Consider the following 13,209-nt stretch of genomic DNA (forward strand, 5'->3'; position numbering starts at 1 on the left):
TATGTTGTCAAAATTATATATTTTTAAATTAAAATATCACGAAATAATTATTCCTTTGTATTTTTGTTTTTTTATTGACTTGACAACAGCTCACAAACGTTGTATTTCTTTAAAAAATTAATACAAAAATCTTGCGAAGCGAGTGGATATATTCTACCCAATTATAGAATCAGCCTAACTATAGTAGACAAAAATCCCAACTTCAGTTATTGGGCCCAAGTCGCTCAAACGCCCACTCTGATCTGTGCACAACATCAAAACGGTCGCTTCAACGGAAGTTGGGCTAATTTGAACTATAGTTCGGTCTGCATCTGAAATAGGGACAGAACCTAGACCTGTCAACAATCCAATCAACGTCTCGGCTCTTTTTTTTAGTTGTGAAATGTCATTGTTTGTGATATTTTTATGGATACACACAACTTTTGATTTGAGCCATCAACTACTGCCACTGCAGTACTACAAACTGTTCGTGTACAAGTAAAGTGAGTATAAGCATGAGATTAGAGAAGTAACTGGGGCTCTGTATCCGATCCTCCGATACCTGATACCCCAAATCTGCGCGTTACAAATTCCCGCAGGCACCTTTCCCGCCGCGTAACTTTTTGTTTACAATACCGTAAACGCAATGACATAATTTTTTGATTTCATGAAAGCATACAACATAATCTTCAATCTCCTGCAAAGATGGGACAAATCGTAGCCTTTCTGGTTGATATTTTAGATAATCTTTAATTATAGTAGAAAAATCTTACCTTAAACACAAAATATGCCTAGCTAGAACTTGTAGAAGTAGGCTAGATAGAATGGTTGATAAAAACACTTAGGGTAAAACAATCATGAAAGTTCTTTGCGTTTGTTGTCTGCCATACTTCACTACTTCAATTACAAGTAGGCAGTTTCATCAAGTTGATTTTACGTGTACCAAAACACACACGCACACAGCCCCGAAAAAAAAGAACGAAATATATTAAATCATAACTCACATTTTGTACAACTCATAAATATGAGACATGACAGCAGGCAGGAGCATTCTCTCCTCGTGCTTACATTTTAAAAATATTCGAAATCGGATGAATAGTTTCGGAGATATTGTAAAAAAAAGAGAGCAACGACAAAAAAAAGAGGCTTGGCCTGGCGTGCAGCGCCCATTCGTTTGTGCATGACGTCAACTTTGAACCCCGTGGACAACGGATTTCGGAAATCTTCGGAAAGCGCCGAAGAAGCCCGAAGACGGTTTTTTGCGATGCGGGAGCACATGTTTACACAAAATGAGATAACGATTACATCATCGTGTAGCCGATAAAATTCCGCACATCGTACAGCTAGTCGCATAGCTTTTACCATAAAAACCTATTTTTGTCGGCGTTTTCCATTTTTTGAATCAAGATTTCTTCCAGAGACAATCATCAAAATTGAATGCGACTTTGTCAGTGCTAATTCCCATACTTTTAAGTTAAACTTGTGAAAATTTGGTGTAATTTGATTATGTTTTCTTCTCCCGCAGAAAGGTTTTGTTAGACCATTTCTTGCAAAGTTGTCCTAAATACGCACGCTTGTACATGTACGTCGTACATCTTCGTGTTTCCGTGATGTGCCACCACAAGAGGGCGTGTGTTACAATAAGTTTGATAGGCCGGGGCTCTAATAATAGAAAGCTGGAAAGCTGCCCGATCTTGTTTCTTTGATAATTTCTACGTTCTGAATTGATAATAACAGACTGCTCATCTTGAGTCAAAAGAAACTAGTATTGTTACATACTTTTAAAGGCCTATACTAATTGAAACGAAAGTTGAACAAAAAAATTGATTGTATATAGCCATTGGTTTTTAGAAATTGTCTTTGTAAATATAACAAAAATAATCGATGTATACCAATGCCTTCATCCTCAAGTTTTTTAAAGATTGTTCTAAATTTTTACTGTGTTATGCTACAATTTTAAATCAAAGGATCAACTGATCTTAAATTAAAGAAAACACCAGTCATAAACTCTTTAATTTTATTCCATTCTGGTTAATTTAATAATGCTATTTGTTGACATAATTAATAAAGAATATTCACACAAACACCTGCAAAACTTAACACATATTTAATTTTTATAGTTAACAATTTCCCCCACGATGCCGCTCCTTAGTTTTATTCACAAAATATCACTTTTTGCCGCGTTCATAAAAAATCATACTAGCGCCTCCTCAAAGCACAGTTTGTAAACCTCCCCAGTGATAGAGGGCGCTCGCCTAGTGTGCGCCCTCTATTGCCATAGGCTGTGCATTAAACTTGGCCGTGGCCGATATGAAGAAAAACATAAGAATTGAACTTGAACACGGGTACGTTTTTTTCACGATCCTCGCTCATTAAAAACGGTATATCTCTGCAACCAAACATCCGATTTCAAAATTTTAAATTGATTTTTACTTCTAAGAATACACCTTAACAGACCACATCTTGTCAGAGAAAAAATCACCTGCATTAAATTTGACTGAAACAGCCTATTACAAGATCACATGATTTTTACATGACAACAGAGGGGATACAAAAAACTGTGGATGGTTGAAGTGGACGTGTGCCTTATAGGCAAATTTCCAGAAATTAAGATTTTATTGTAAATTGCACGTGGGTTAAAAAAAACACCCCAAAAACATCAGAAGCCTTATTGATAAAAAATACGTTCATTTATTATTCATAATTTGTTATAATACAATTAACTATGAAAAAACAGCATTTTTTTTAGTGTTGTCTAATTAGTTTTGTAAATTGATGGCTTCACCACAGGTTCGGCCGGGTGTAAGATAGGGGTTCAGCTAATTAGCCTGGTAGAAACCCAACAATTGATGGGGTAAATAGTTATAACTGGCAGTTTTGGCCTTCTAGTTTCCCTGCCGCACGGACTCGAGTGTTTAGAAGAAAAGGCGACATAGATTGGGTCACCGTATTGACATTTGAAAACAAGTGCGTGAATTTATGTGACGCAAAACGTACGCTGACAAATTGGGGTCGTTTGCATACGAAGACCTCTGTTGTGCTTCGATGGCGTTCTACGGGCTTGAACTTCTCCTCTCAGGTGGGCTATGACATCGGACAAATAAAAATAAAGCTCAAAGTTGTTCTTGGTTCTGTTAATTAAACTAACTTTCTATCTCAAATCTTCAGTGCGTGAATACAGGGTACACGAGGATGTCACGCCCCAACTTGATAATCGTCCCAACTATAGTTGGGACTGGTCCCAACTTGAGTGTTAAAGTTGGAGCATCCCAACTGTAGTTGGGACAGTAATGCAGGGTACCAGCGCGTTGCAGGGCACCAGGGTTGTTTTCTGCTGCATGCTGCGTGGTGGTGGTTGACGTGAGTGTGTGCACAGCCTCGAGGTGTGAGCTAGTCTTGAAATCAAGTCGGTAGTTATTGTTCCAGTGTAGTTTAAGGGATGGTACTTTTGTGGCTGGAGCGTGGCGGTGCGTAGTAGAAGGGTTTGTTGAGTGGGTAAATTAATTATTCTCAAGAAATTCTTTATATAGTTTTATGTTGAAAATTACAGTGTTACAGTTTGAGCCTTTGTACAAATAGAGATGAACTTGTGGGCATCAAACAAACAAACAAACAAACATGCCTGGGGCCAAGACAACTTGAACAAGCGAAGTTAAGTTATTTCTGCAGTTGGGACTGGGGGTCCCAACTAGAGTAGTGACTTTCCCAACTGTACCAATGACTATCCCAAATATAGTTGAGACCATCTCTACCAAATAAAATATTATAATATAAATTTGGTCTATCCCCACTACAGTTGGGACAGTCATTACTACAGTTGGGACTGGGGGTCCCAACTAGAGTAACAACTGTCCCATCTTCTATGAGGAGACCATCCCTACCACTCAGCTAAAATATTATCAACCCGGGCCTATCCCACAGACTAGACTGAGTTGGGACAGTTGCAACCCATTGGTACAGTTTGGGACGGCAGTCTGGTGATGCAGAGAAATAACAGCAGTCTCAGACTTGTAAGTCTACACAGTTTGGACCCGACAGTACAGTAATCCACTTATGTACTGTTGAGCTCTATGTGAAATCCCAACTACAGTTGGGACGCCCCAACTTTAACACTCAAGTTGGGACCAGTCCCAACTATAGTTAGGACAATTATCACGTTGGGACGGAACAAGGATACTCCTTTATTCGAAATGTTGTCATTGTCATTGACATAGTGAGTGAGTATTGAGTAAATCATTGTCGGCCACCGAAATTTTGTCGATATTTAATGGCAAAATTTCAAAAAAATTGTACAGCGCCCCAGTTACTGGGTAGTAGTATTAAGTAAGATCTGTACTTTTTTCTCATGTTGGGTTGGGCGCAGACTTCAAATCAATCCTCGCAGAAACTTCAGCCTCCGCTGAGCGCGCAAACTTGATGGCCTGATTGAAATTTGAGGAAAGTTTTGGTACGGCGGTACCACTTTTTCATTCGATATGAAATAATAAATTAATATAGTATCTAATATACTAGTTAGCTGCGATAACGTAACCCTCCTGCCGACGGCGGCAGGAGGGTTACGTTGTCGCAACTACTAATAGTACTAATTCACCTCATTGAGATATCCCTTTTTCTTTGTTGAGTGAAAAGGTAGGTGCGCCATACAGAAAAAATATCCTAAATTTTTGCACGCAGGTTTAACTTTTAAGCCTGCCGCACCAGATATTCCACGCAAATTTCAAGCCTTGTGCAAATTTGGTGATGTAAAAAAAGGCTTTAGCTCAGCAGTGTCGAACGACGAATCAAAAGTCACTCCTGCAACTTAATATTCCACATCATAATTTTTCAAAAATAATCTTTGAGAATTAAAAAGGCTCTTTACTAAAGTCCAAATGGCAATGTCCATGAACTGGGCAAGCAAGCTTACAGTTGAGTTACGCGGCACCAATGTTTATTTATGCCGAGTAGTAGTTCACACTAGGATTTAGGAGCTTGGCCAAATGAAGTGCGCAAACTTCATCTGCTTGCGCAAATTTTCCTCACGCAAATTTTGCTCCCAAAAGCTTGAAGTTTGTGCAGCCCATCTTGAACCACACCAAGGCCCAATTTCATAAAACATCATGTTTTATCATGGAGGTTGAACTACCTCCATGGTTTTATGTAAGCAGCCGCTCTGATAAACTTTCCCCCCAGATAGAAATCTTCTGGCCAACGGGCTAGAAAAAAATGTTAGCAAGAAATTCCTCAAAACAGCCAGGAAAACCAGTATGAGGGGCCATTCCTTTAACGTGTGCAAACATACTCTAAACAAAAACATTGGGTGTAGACAAAACTTTTTCTCCCAAAGAATCACAAATGGTTTTAATTGCGTTAACGTAACCCTCCTCCCGAACAGTCTACTAGTACCACAGTCTACCACAGCCAATAATGAGTAAATACCAAGACAGTGTTCAAGTTCAAAGAGACTGGACACTATTGTCAAAGGCTAGTCTTCTCACTTGCTGTATCTCAATATAAGCATAAAATAACAAACCTGTGAAAAATTAAGCTCAATCGGTCGTCGAAGTTGCGAGATATTAATGAAAGAAAAAAACGCCCTTGTCACACAAAGTTGTGTGCTTTCAGATGCTTGATTTCGAGACCTCAAATTCTAAATCTGAGGTCTCAAAACCAAACTCGTGGAAAGTTGCTTCTTTCTCGAAAACTATATCACTTCAGAGAGAGCTGTTTCTCACAATGTTTTATACTATCAACCTCTCCCCATTACTCATAATCAAGAAAGTTTTTATGATAATAATTATTTTGAGTAATAACAATAATGTCCACTGCCTTCAAGAAAGAGCTTGATGCCTACTTGAAGAAAAATGAGATAGGATATGGGGTCTCAAAGGCGGAAAACCTAATTAAATTTGTCCATCAATCGTAAGGAAGTTCTTTTTTTGCCCCCCCCCCCCCCTATGATTGACGCCCATGCCATTTCGAGATCAGAGAATGTAGATATTCCAAAGTGCATAAATTAAAATTCAACATAGCTATGGTCAGTTAAAAATTAATGATTAATTCTCACTTTTGCAGGTTGTGATAATTCCACCATGAGGGAAAGTCAGTATCGCTGGGTGCTATACCTCCAGTATCTCCTAATATTTGTGGATTTATTTGTCAATTCTTTTGCTGATCTTCTACGACTTGACAATGTTACTCAATTGGTCTTATTTATGTAAGTAACATATCTTTGTAGGTCTTTTTCACGTTTCACGTAGGCCTTGGACACGTTTGGTAACTGTCAAAGACAAGTTTTCTCACTTGGTGTATCCATGTGTATCCCATCATACATGCATAAAATAACAAACCTGTGGAAATTTGGGCTATATTGTTAATCGAAGTTGCAAGAGAATAATGAAAGAAAAAACACCCTTTGTTGCACTTCATTGTTTGAGTGAGAAATAAACTCTTCCTCAAAAACTATGTTACTTCAGAGGGAGTGTCAACAGCTCTCCATTGCTCATTAAGTTTTGATGCTAACGACTAAAATGAGTAATACGATAGTATCGTGTATTTCACATTTTAAGTTAAGACTAGTTGATGCTTATGGCTGAGTAATTATTTCTATAACTCATTTGCCCTTCCTGCATACTTTTTTGTTTATCGAACCCATTGCCAAACACATTCACAAATTGCAAACTACTCTGAAGCTTGGGGCCAATCTACGGGATCAATGGAAAAAACAACTTGACGTTTGTATCTTGTGCATCCCTGGTACAAGATGCTTCTCGTTTACCTTTCATTTCACAGCGCCCCCCCCCCCCCCACGAACCTGTGTATAGCTCCATGGTATCATGCCTGTATGCTTCCATTTTTTTTAAAGGCAAGGGCACCAAGGCATTTTCTCCTTGGTAAAGGGCACACTATGAGATGAGGGGTATTGTAACTTTTGACTGGAGCATTTCAAGGGAACCAAAGCAATGACCAGGGGGCATGGAGGCAATCTCCTTCGTTGCCACAAGAAGTATCAGGCCTGTGGTATATTGCACAAGCCGCCTGTAAACACTAATCTGACTAAGTCAGGTTAGAGTTTACTGGTGGTTTGCACCAAGACTAATCTTGGTTATCAATATGATATGGCATGACATCAAGATAAAGATTCATTGACAGTCTGAACTAAAATATCTTATAAATCTTGTAACTTAATTTGATGATTTGTCATTTATTACTTTCTTACTCCAGTATTCAAGACATATGTCTCATCTTTGCAACAATAGTTGTATTCTTAATGTTCTTCAACACATACGTATTTCAAGCCGGCTTGGTTGGATACCTCGTCAACAAGTTCAAGTTTACAATCGCTATATTGTTCCTGTATTTCATTCTATGCTTGGGCCTTCATATATGGACAATGGTAAGTAGATTTAAACCAATATATTTGAAAACCTGTGCTTTAAAACCCATTACCTTATAAATTGTAATTGTTATGTTACGTTATGTTACCTAAAAATTAATTGCCTGACGTTTTGAGTGAGTGTCTAGTACCTACAGGGCAAGTCAAAAAGAAGTTGACCGGGATTGGTCAATCGGTGTTTACTAAAATTTAACAAACTAGTCTAAAGGGTCAAATATAGCTGTTCTGTCCGACCACAGGTATACACTCTAGCCAGACCAAGCCCGTTTTTTTGTGTGCGCATGGGTTCGGACGTTCTGAGAACTAGTTTGGAGTGACTCGGCTTTAAAAGAAGGAATGTTCCATTCTTCTTTAGTTGACATCGTTGGAAGATTCAATTTTTCAAATATTGACAATTTATGTCACTTGCCAATATTGCTTATTTGTATACCATAGAAACAGAACCCATAGATTACTGAGCTTGATTGCACTATGATTCCCTGCTGTGGACACAGCTTATGGATACCATATTGATGTTATGGCCAATGATTTCGCTAGACATGCGTGTATGGCAGAATGGTGACATGCAATGTGAGCACTTCTAAGTTTTTCATTTGGCATCTGTTTGGCAAATTTTGCCTTACAGGTATGTCGTGTGATGTTATTTGGCCAGATATGCACAATAATTGCAGAAAACTAACATGGCCGCATGCATTCTTGAAATAGTCTCTCGTCCGAGTTGGCTGGAAAATGAGTGACTTTGCATTCTTTCTCCTGGGCCCAATTTTATAGAGTTGCTTAAGCACAAAAGTGGCCAAGCTCAACAAAACTATGCTTACTAGTATTAGGTTGCCAGGCAAAATACGATGTCGTGGGCACCATTTCTGACTGGTATCCTGCTAATTTTTTCTTGGCACATAATTTGTAAGAACAATACTGATCGAAACGTCGAGTAAATCCAACGGTTCTTTTCAGAACCACCCCAACTCATTTAGAGATTGTTATTACATGGTGTTACCACAAACTCTTCAATATTGTCTGCTTAAACCGCTCTTGGGTCCTGGTTTTACATGTGAATATATGTGCCCTGAGGGCCCCTGATTTGTGTACACCTTGATGTTCATTGCATTTAATTTAAGGGTTTGTTTTGGTTTCAGACTCTGAGATGGGAAGATGTTGATGCATACATATGGAATGAAGGTTACCAAGCACTTTATGTCTTCCAGAGAGTAGGTAGGTAAAGCATCAAATAGTCAAAGTATGTTTAAAAGGGACCAGTGTTTGAAGGCTCAACTCGAATGACTTGCCATGTTACATTCTCTGCAAAAACAAAGACTTGACGTCAAAATTCACTCGCAATCACATTCGCAGAAGTATGAACTGGCATGAGTAATCTGAAAACAACAATGTTACGAACAACTGATAGCAGCTTCCTCAAGTGTGTGATGGTTATTTGATATTGTGATTTAATATACAATGGACACGGATCTTTGTTATTTTATTGGTGAGGTGAGACAAGCATCATGTGTCATCCTTTTTTTGCCACATATACTAATGATACGCACCAAACTTTAATATAGGAGTCCTATATGCGTAATTAAAGGACACTTCGGAGGCTTCAACATTGTTTCCCAAAATAAATGTTTCCCACCCTGTTTGTCCATCTAGTCTTTTACACATACACAGTTGTGGGGATTCGCTATTCTATTATTCCCTTTTTTAAAGGATCCTGTTTGTGGGACACAGTTTAACAAAGACAAATTTTATGTGGACTTTTTCCATATGGTTCCATTATGTAAAAGTCACCACAACTATGTGTACGCTTTTTACTCAAATGAGCAAGGTCTTGTCATGGTGGACAAGGAAGGTGGATGTCTACAAAGAGCCATGGAGGTGTGTCCTTCCTCCTTGTAGTCAATATCACTGTCCTTTTTTTTTCAATGGCCACATATAATGTATGTATAATATTGTTACATTGCAGGTGCCGTGTTTTACTATTACTACTACAAACGGACAGCTTTAAGATTAGGTGACCCACGATTCTACAAAGATTCAGCCTGGCTCAGAAGACAATTTGGAAAAGTTCGGTAAACACAACAGTACCTCTATCACATAGTTCTCATCTCTTATCTTTTGTGTTCATCAGTAACTGAAATATGTATTTTGAATTAAATTAATTAACTCTAATGTGTAGATAATTTTGAAAATGTTTCCCAGCTACTTCATGTGTACTTACTAATTGCCAAATAGAAAATAAAAATAAAAACAATTTCAATATGTCGGTCCAACATGGTTGTGCATGTAACTCAGTTTTGTGAAAAGGCTCAAGCAAACATGTGACAAGAATACTTTGTAAGGCTAGGCGACGGTAGGCTGGATAAACTTCCATTGTTACACATGTCTGGCTTTTGTATGCGTTCCACTCTGGCAAACATCTGCATGACCAATGTGTAGTCATTTTTTACCACTAGAGGGCGTGTGTGAAATTGACATAATGCAAGTTTTTGTAAACATGTTTTTTTATCATTAATGTTTTATTTTGCTGTTGATTTAGAAAAAACATGCAGTAAACATAAACCATAATCTGTTAATGTCATTTGAGGAAATTTTCAGTTGGCAGTGCCTTCAATTTGAAAAAAAATACAGTCAATTTAAAAATTTACTTAACATTTTTAAAATGCATTTTCATTTTAGTTTGTTTGACAAATCAATGCAACAACTTATAGTGATTTTGCAGTGTATTGACCTGTTTGACTCAAAATAGAACTGTTCTTTTGGCCAGAACACGCCCCAATGTTGCATTATTGTTCACCAGAATGGCATGTCTTGTCCTTGGTCTATGCATGTACCCATTGTAAGTCTGCTTCCACCTAGCAGTGACGTAATATCTAATGTCTCTTGTTGATTCTTAAACACAGTCAGGCACTGTATTTTCACACTGCGTCGTGCTGAATATTTTGGTACATCCCGTCACAGCTTGCAATAAGGATCTTGTAAATAGTACTAAGACAGTTGGAGAACATCTTGACTAAAATACAGTGTATCGTCCACAGTTCAATGAATATTCCACACTTATGTTCTCCCCTTTAATTCGGATCAGGTATAGCGTCCAAACTGACATAAATGTGTCCAACTAAATATTAAGTTGAGATGAATACTATGGTAAGGTGTCTAAAACAACCCAAGATGTGGTTGTTTTCATTATTATTTCAACATTTAAAGACAGTGGACACTATTGTAATTGTCAAAGACCAGTCTTTTTACTTGGTGTATCTCAACATTATATGCATAAAATATTAAACCTGTGAAAATTTGAGCTCAATTGGTCGTTGAAGTTGCGAGATATTAATGAAAGAAAAAACACGGAGTTGTGTGCTTTCAGATGCTTGATTTCGAGATCTCAAATTCTAAATCTGAGGTCTCTAAATCAAATTCGTGGAAAATTGCTTCTTTCTCGAAAACTACTACACTCAGAGGGAGCCGTTTCTCACAATGTGTTATACTACCAACCTCTCCCCATTATTCGTTACTAAGTAAGGTTTTGTGCTAATAATTATTTCGAGTAATTACCAATAGTGTCCACTGCCTTTAAGTACTTCATGATGAATCATGCTTACTACATGTAATGCCAATTTCACCAGGGCATATAAAACCCATTTAATATTCTCAGTACTGTGCCTTACATTTGTGCTTGTAACCTTGTGGTTTTCTTTACCAATTTAAAATTTACGACCCATTTGTAATGCATAAATTAAAATTGCTATGCTTAGATAAAAGTAATAACATAGGAGTAACCCATTACAGTTTAGCATGAACAATTTCTAAAATTCAATTTCAGTAAAAAATTCAGCCTGGTACTACCTAGGACACAAACAACAATGTCCACAGATTGACATCAAACTCACACTGTTTGAAAATAATGATGGTAGAAAGCTTCCCTGGAAACATTACTTGCTGAGGTGCTGCAGTTTTTGAGAAATGAGTAAAACAGTCACACAAATTTTTTTTTCGTGACATTGTTTTACTCATTTCTAAAAGACTACAGCACCTCAGCAAGTAATATTTCAAGGTAAGCTTTCTACTCTCATCAACTTCAAACTGTGTAACTTTATTGTAAATCTGTAGACATTGTGTTGTGTGTAAGAAAAAAAGAACCAAATCCTTAAACAACTTTAAAATGTTTCAATGTTATTTCCCAAAATAACCTTTTACTGCTTGAAAATGTTGTCATCCTCATAGGAAGTTTCTATTATTTCTAACTAAAAGGCAGGAGTCAAATGACAGCCAATTTGTTGACTCCACATTTTCCTTTGTGTTCAATGTTCATGTACACTCAACATGGGAACAAAACCATTGCATATAGCACATCAATTTAACATATCAAAATGGGAACACAAAGAATGTTCAGTTTGAACTTGAATGTGAAGGGATCATTGATGAATTTGTGTGTTTTATATGTGCCCCCAGCCAATGAAATTATTTGGGTGTTGGAGGGTCTTGTGTTCCTGCAGACACTAAACCATTTCTAATTCTTACAAGCACACGTTTGTGTTGCCTGTCTTTATAGTTTGTAACAACTTTCATTAATCCTACCCGTGTGAGCTTGTAAAGTCAGCTGTTTACATTAAACAGTACTTATTCATTGTAATTTTTGTGTTGTATACCCTTGTTGGTTTTGCTTATTAATAAAAGAACACCAGATATGTCCATGACTTGATGGTTCATTCTGTTTCAGTTTTAAAATAATTTTTCATTAGTTTGTAAAGGCTCCACCGTTGTTGTGTTTTATTGGGGGTTTTTCTATTGTTCTTTTTTCTTCTTTGTTGTGAGGAGGGGCAGAACAAAGACTTTTGTTTCTCCATTCAGCGAGTATCAGGGGACTTTTGTGACTAAATGAGCAGTTACAATATATAAGAGCAAAACCACATGTAAGTGCAAAACTATATATAAAAGAGCAAAACCATTATATTTAAGAGCAAAACCATATATTTAAGAGCAAAACCATATATACAGGGTGTCTCAAAAAAAAGGTAATCCTACTTTAAAGGGTTTTTATGGCCAGACTATATGTTTACCAGCAGAAAGCATGACATCTTAAAGCTGAAACCTTGTGCTTTCCAATGATACATTTGGTTACATTCAAGGGTCATGCATCAGCGAGCACCATTGTCTTGAAGTTGTGGTGCATAAATACAGTTGGTTCACTTTTGAACCCATGTCATTTTGGCCTTCAGACAAAGTGTAAACCTCGGGTTGTCACAATGGTTCAGCTAATAACAGCAGAGTGGTCAAGAAAAGGTATGAAACCAGAAGTTTGCTGGGATCTCTCTCACACCGCTCAAGAAGCCACTCACAGAAAGTATGTCTTCTTGCAAGATCAGGAAGCAGAAGTTCATGACGGATGTGAAGATGTGGAACAGATGGAAGTGAAGGTCCAGATGAGTGATCCGATTAAAAGTGGTGTGGCTCAGTCCAACACCATTTCGTCTTGCACTTGTCTCCTGTGGGTGGTCAATCATTTGCTCTCGTACGGCAGCGATGTTTTCCTGAGATCTCGCTGTCCTTGGCTTTCCCGAACTTCCTTGAAGCTGTTTCCGTGTGCTTCATACTTTCTTACATTGGCCCAGATTGTTTTCTTTGCTGGTGGTTCTCGATCTGGGAATGCTTCTCCAAATGCATCCTGTGTAGCCTGCAAACTTCTGGTTTCATGCCATTTCTTGACCACAAAGATTCTCTGTTCATCCGTTAGCTGAACCATTGTGACAACCTGAGGTTTACAGACTCAGTCTGAAGGCCAGACTGGGTTTAAAAGTGAACCAACTGCATTTTTGCACCACATTTTCAAGACAACGGTGCTCGCTGATGCATGACCCTGG

General features: G+C 37.9%; 1 protein-coding gene across 1 annotated transcript; it reads left to right on the forward strand.

Annotated features, from left to right (window-relative positions):
- Positions 1-229: 229 nt before the first annotated feature.
- Positions 230-12,418, forward strand: LOC139939943 (transmembrane protein 138-like). The gene is made up of 5 exons (XM_071936110.1): positions 230-482; positions 6,034-6,175; positions 7,183-7,354; positions 8,491-8,566; positions 9,315-12,418. The coding sequence occupies exons 2-5, from the start codon at positions 6,051-6,053 to the stop codon at positions 9,422-9,424; spliced, it is 483 nt and encodes a 160-aa protein (XP_071792211.1). The 5' UTR covers positions 230-482; positions 6,034-6,050; the 3' UTR covers positions 9,425-12,418.
- Positions 12,419-13,209: the final 791 nt, after the last annotated feature.

Source organism: Asterias amurensis, chromosome 7, assembly GCF_032118995.1.
Source record: "Asterias amurensis chromosome 7, ASM3211899v1".
NCBI lineage: Eukaryota > Metazoa > Echinodermata > Asteroidea > Forcipulatida > Asteriidae > Asterias > Asterias amurensis.

Coding starts and splice junctions, on each gene's coding strand:
- LOC139939943 (XM_071936110.1), top strand. CDS start 6,051: ATGAGGGAAAGTCAGTATCGCTGGGTGCTATACCTCCAGTATCTCCTA. Junction 7,355..8,490: donor GCCTTCATATATGGACAATG/GTAAGTAGATTT, acceptor TTTTGGTTTCAG/ACTCTGAGATGGGAAGATGT. Junction 8,567..9,314: donor TTATGTCTTCCAGAGAGTAG/GTAGGTAAAGCA, acceptor GTTACATTGCAG/GTGCCGTGTTTTACTATTAC.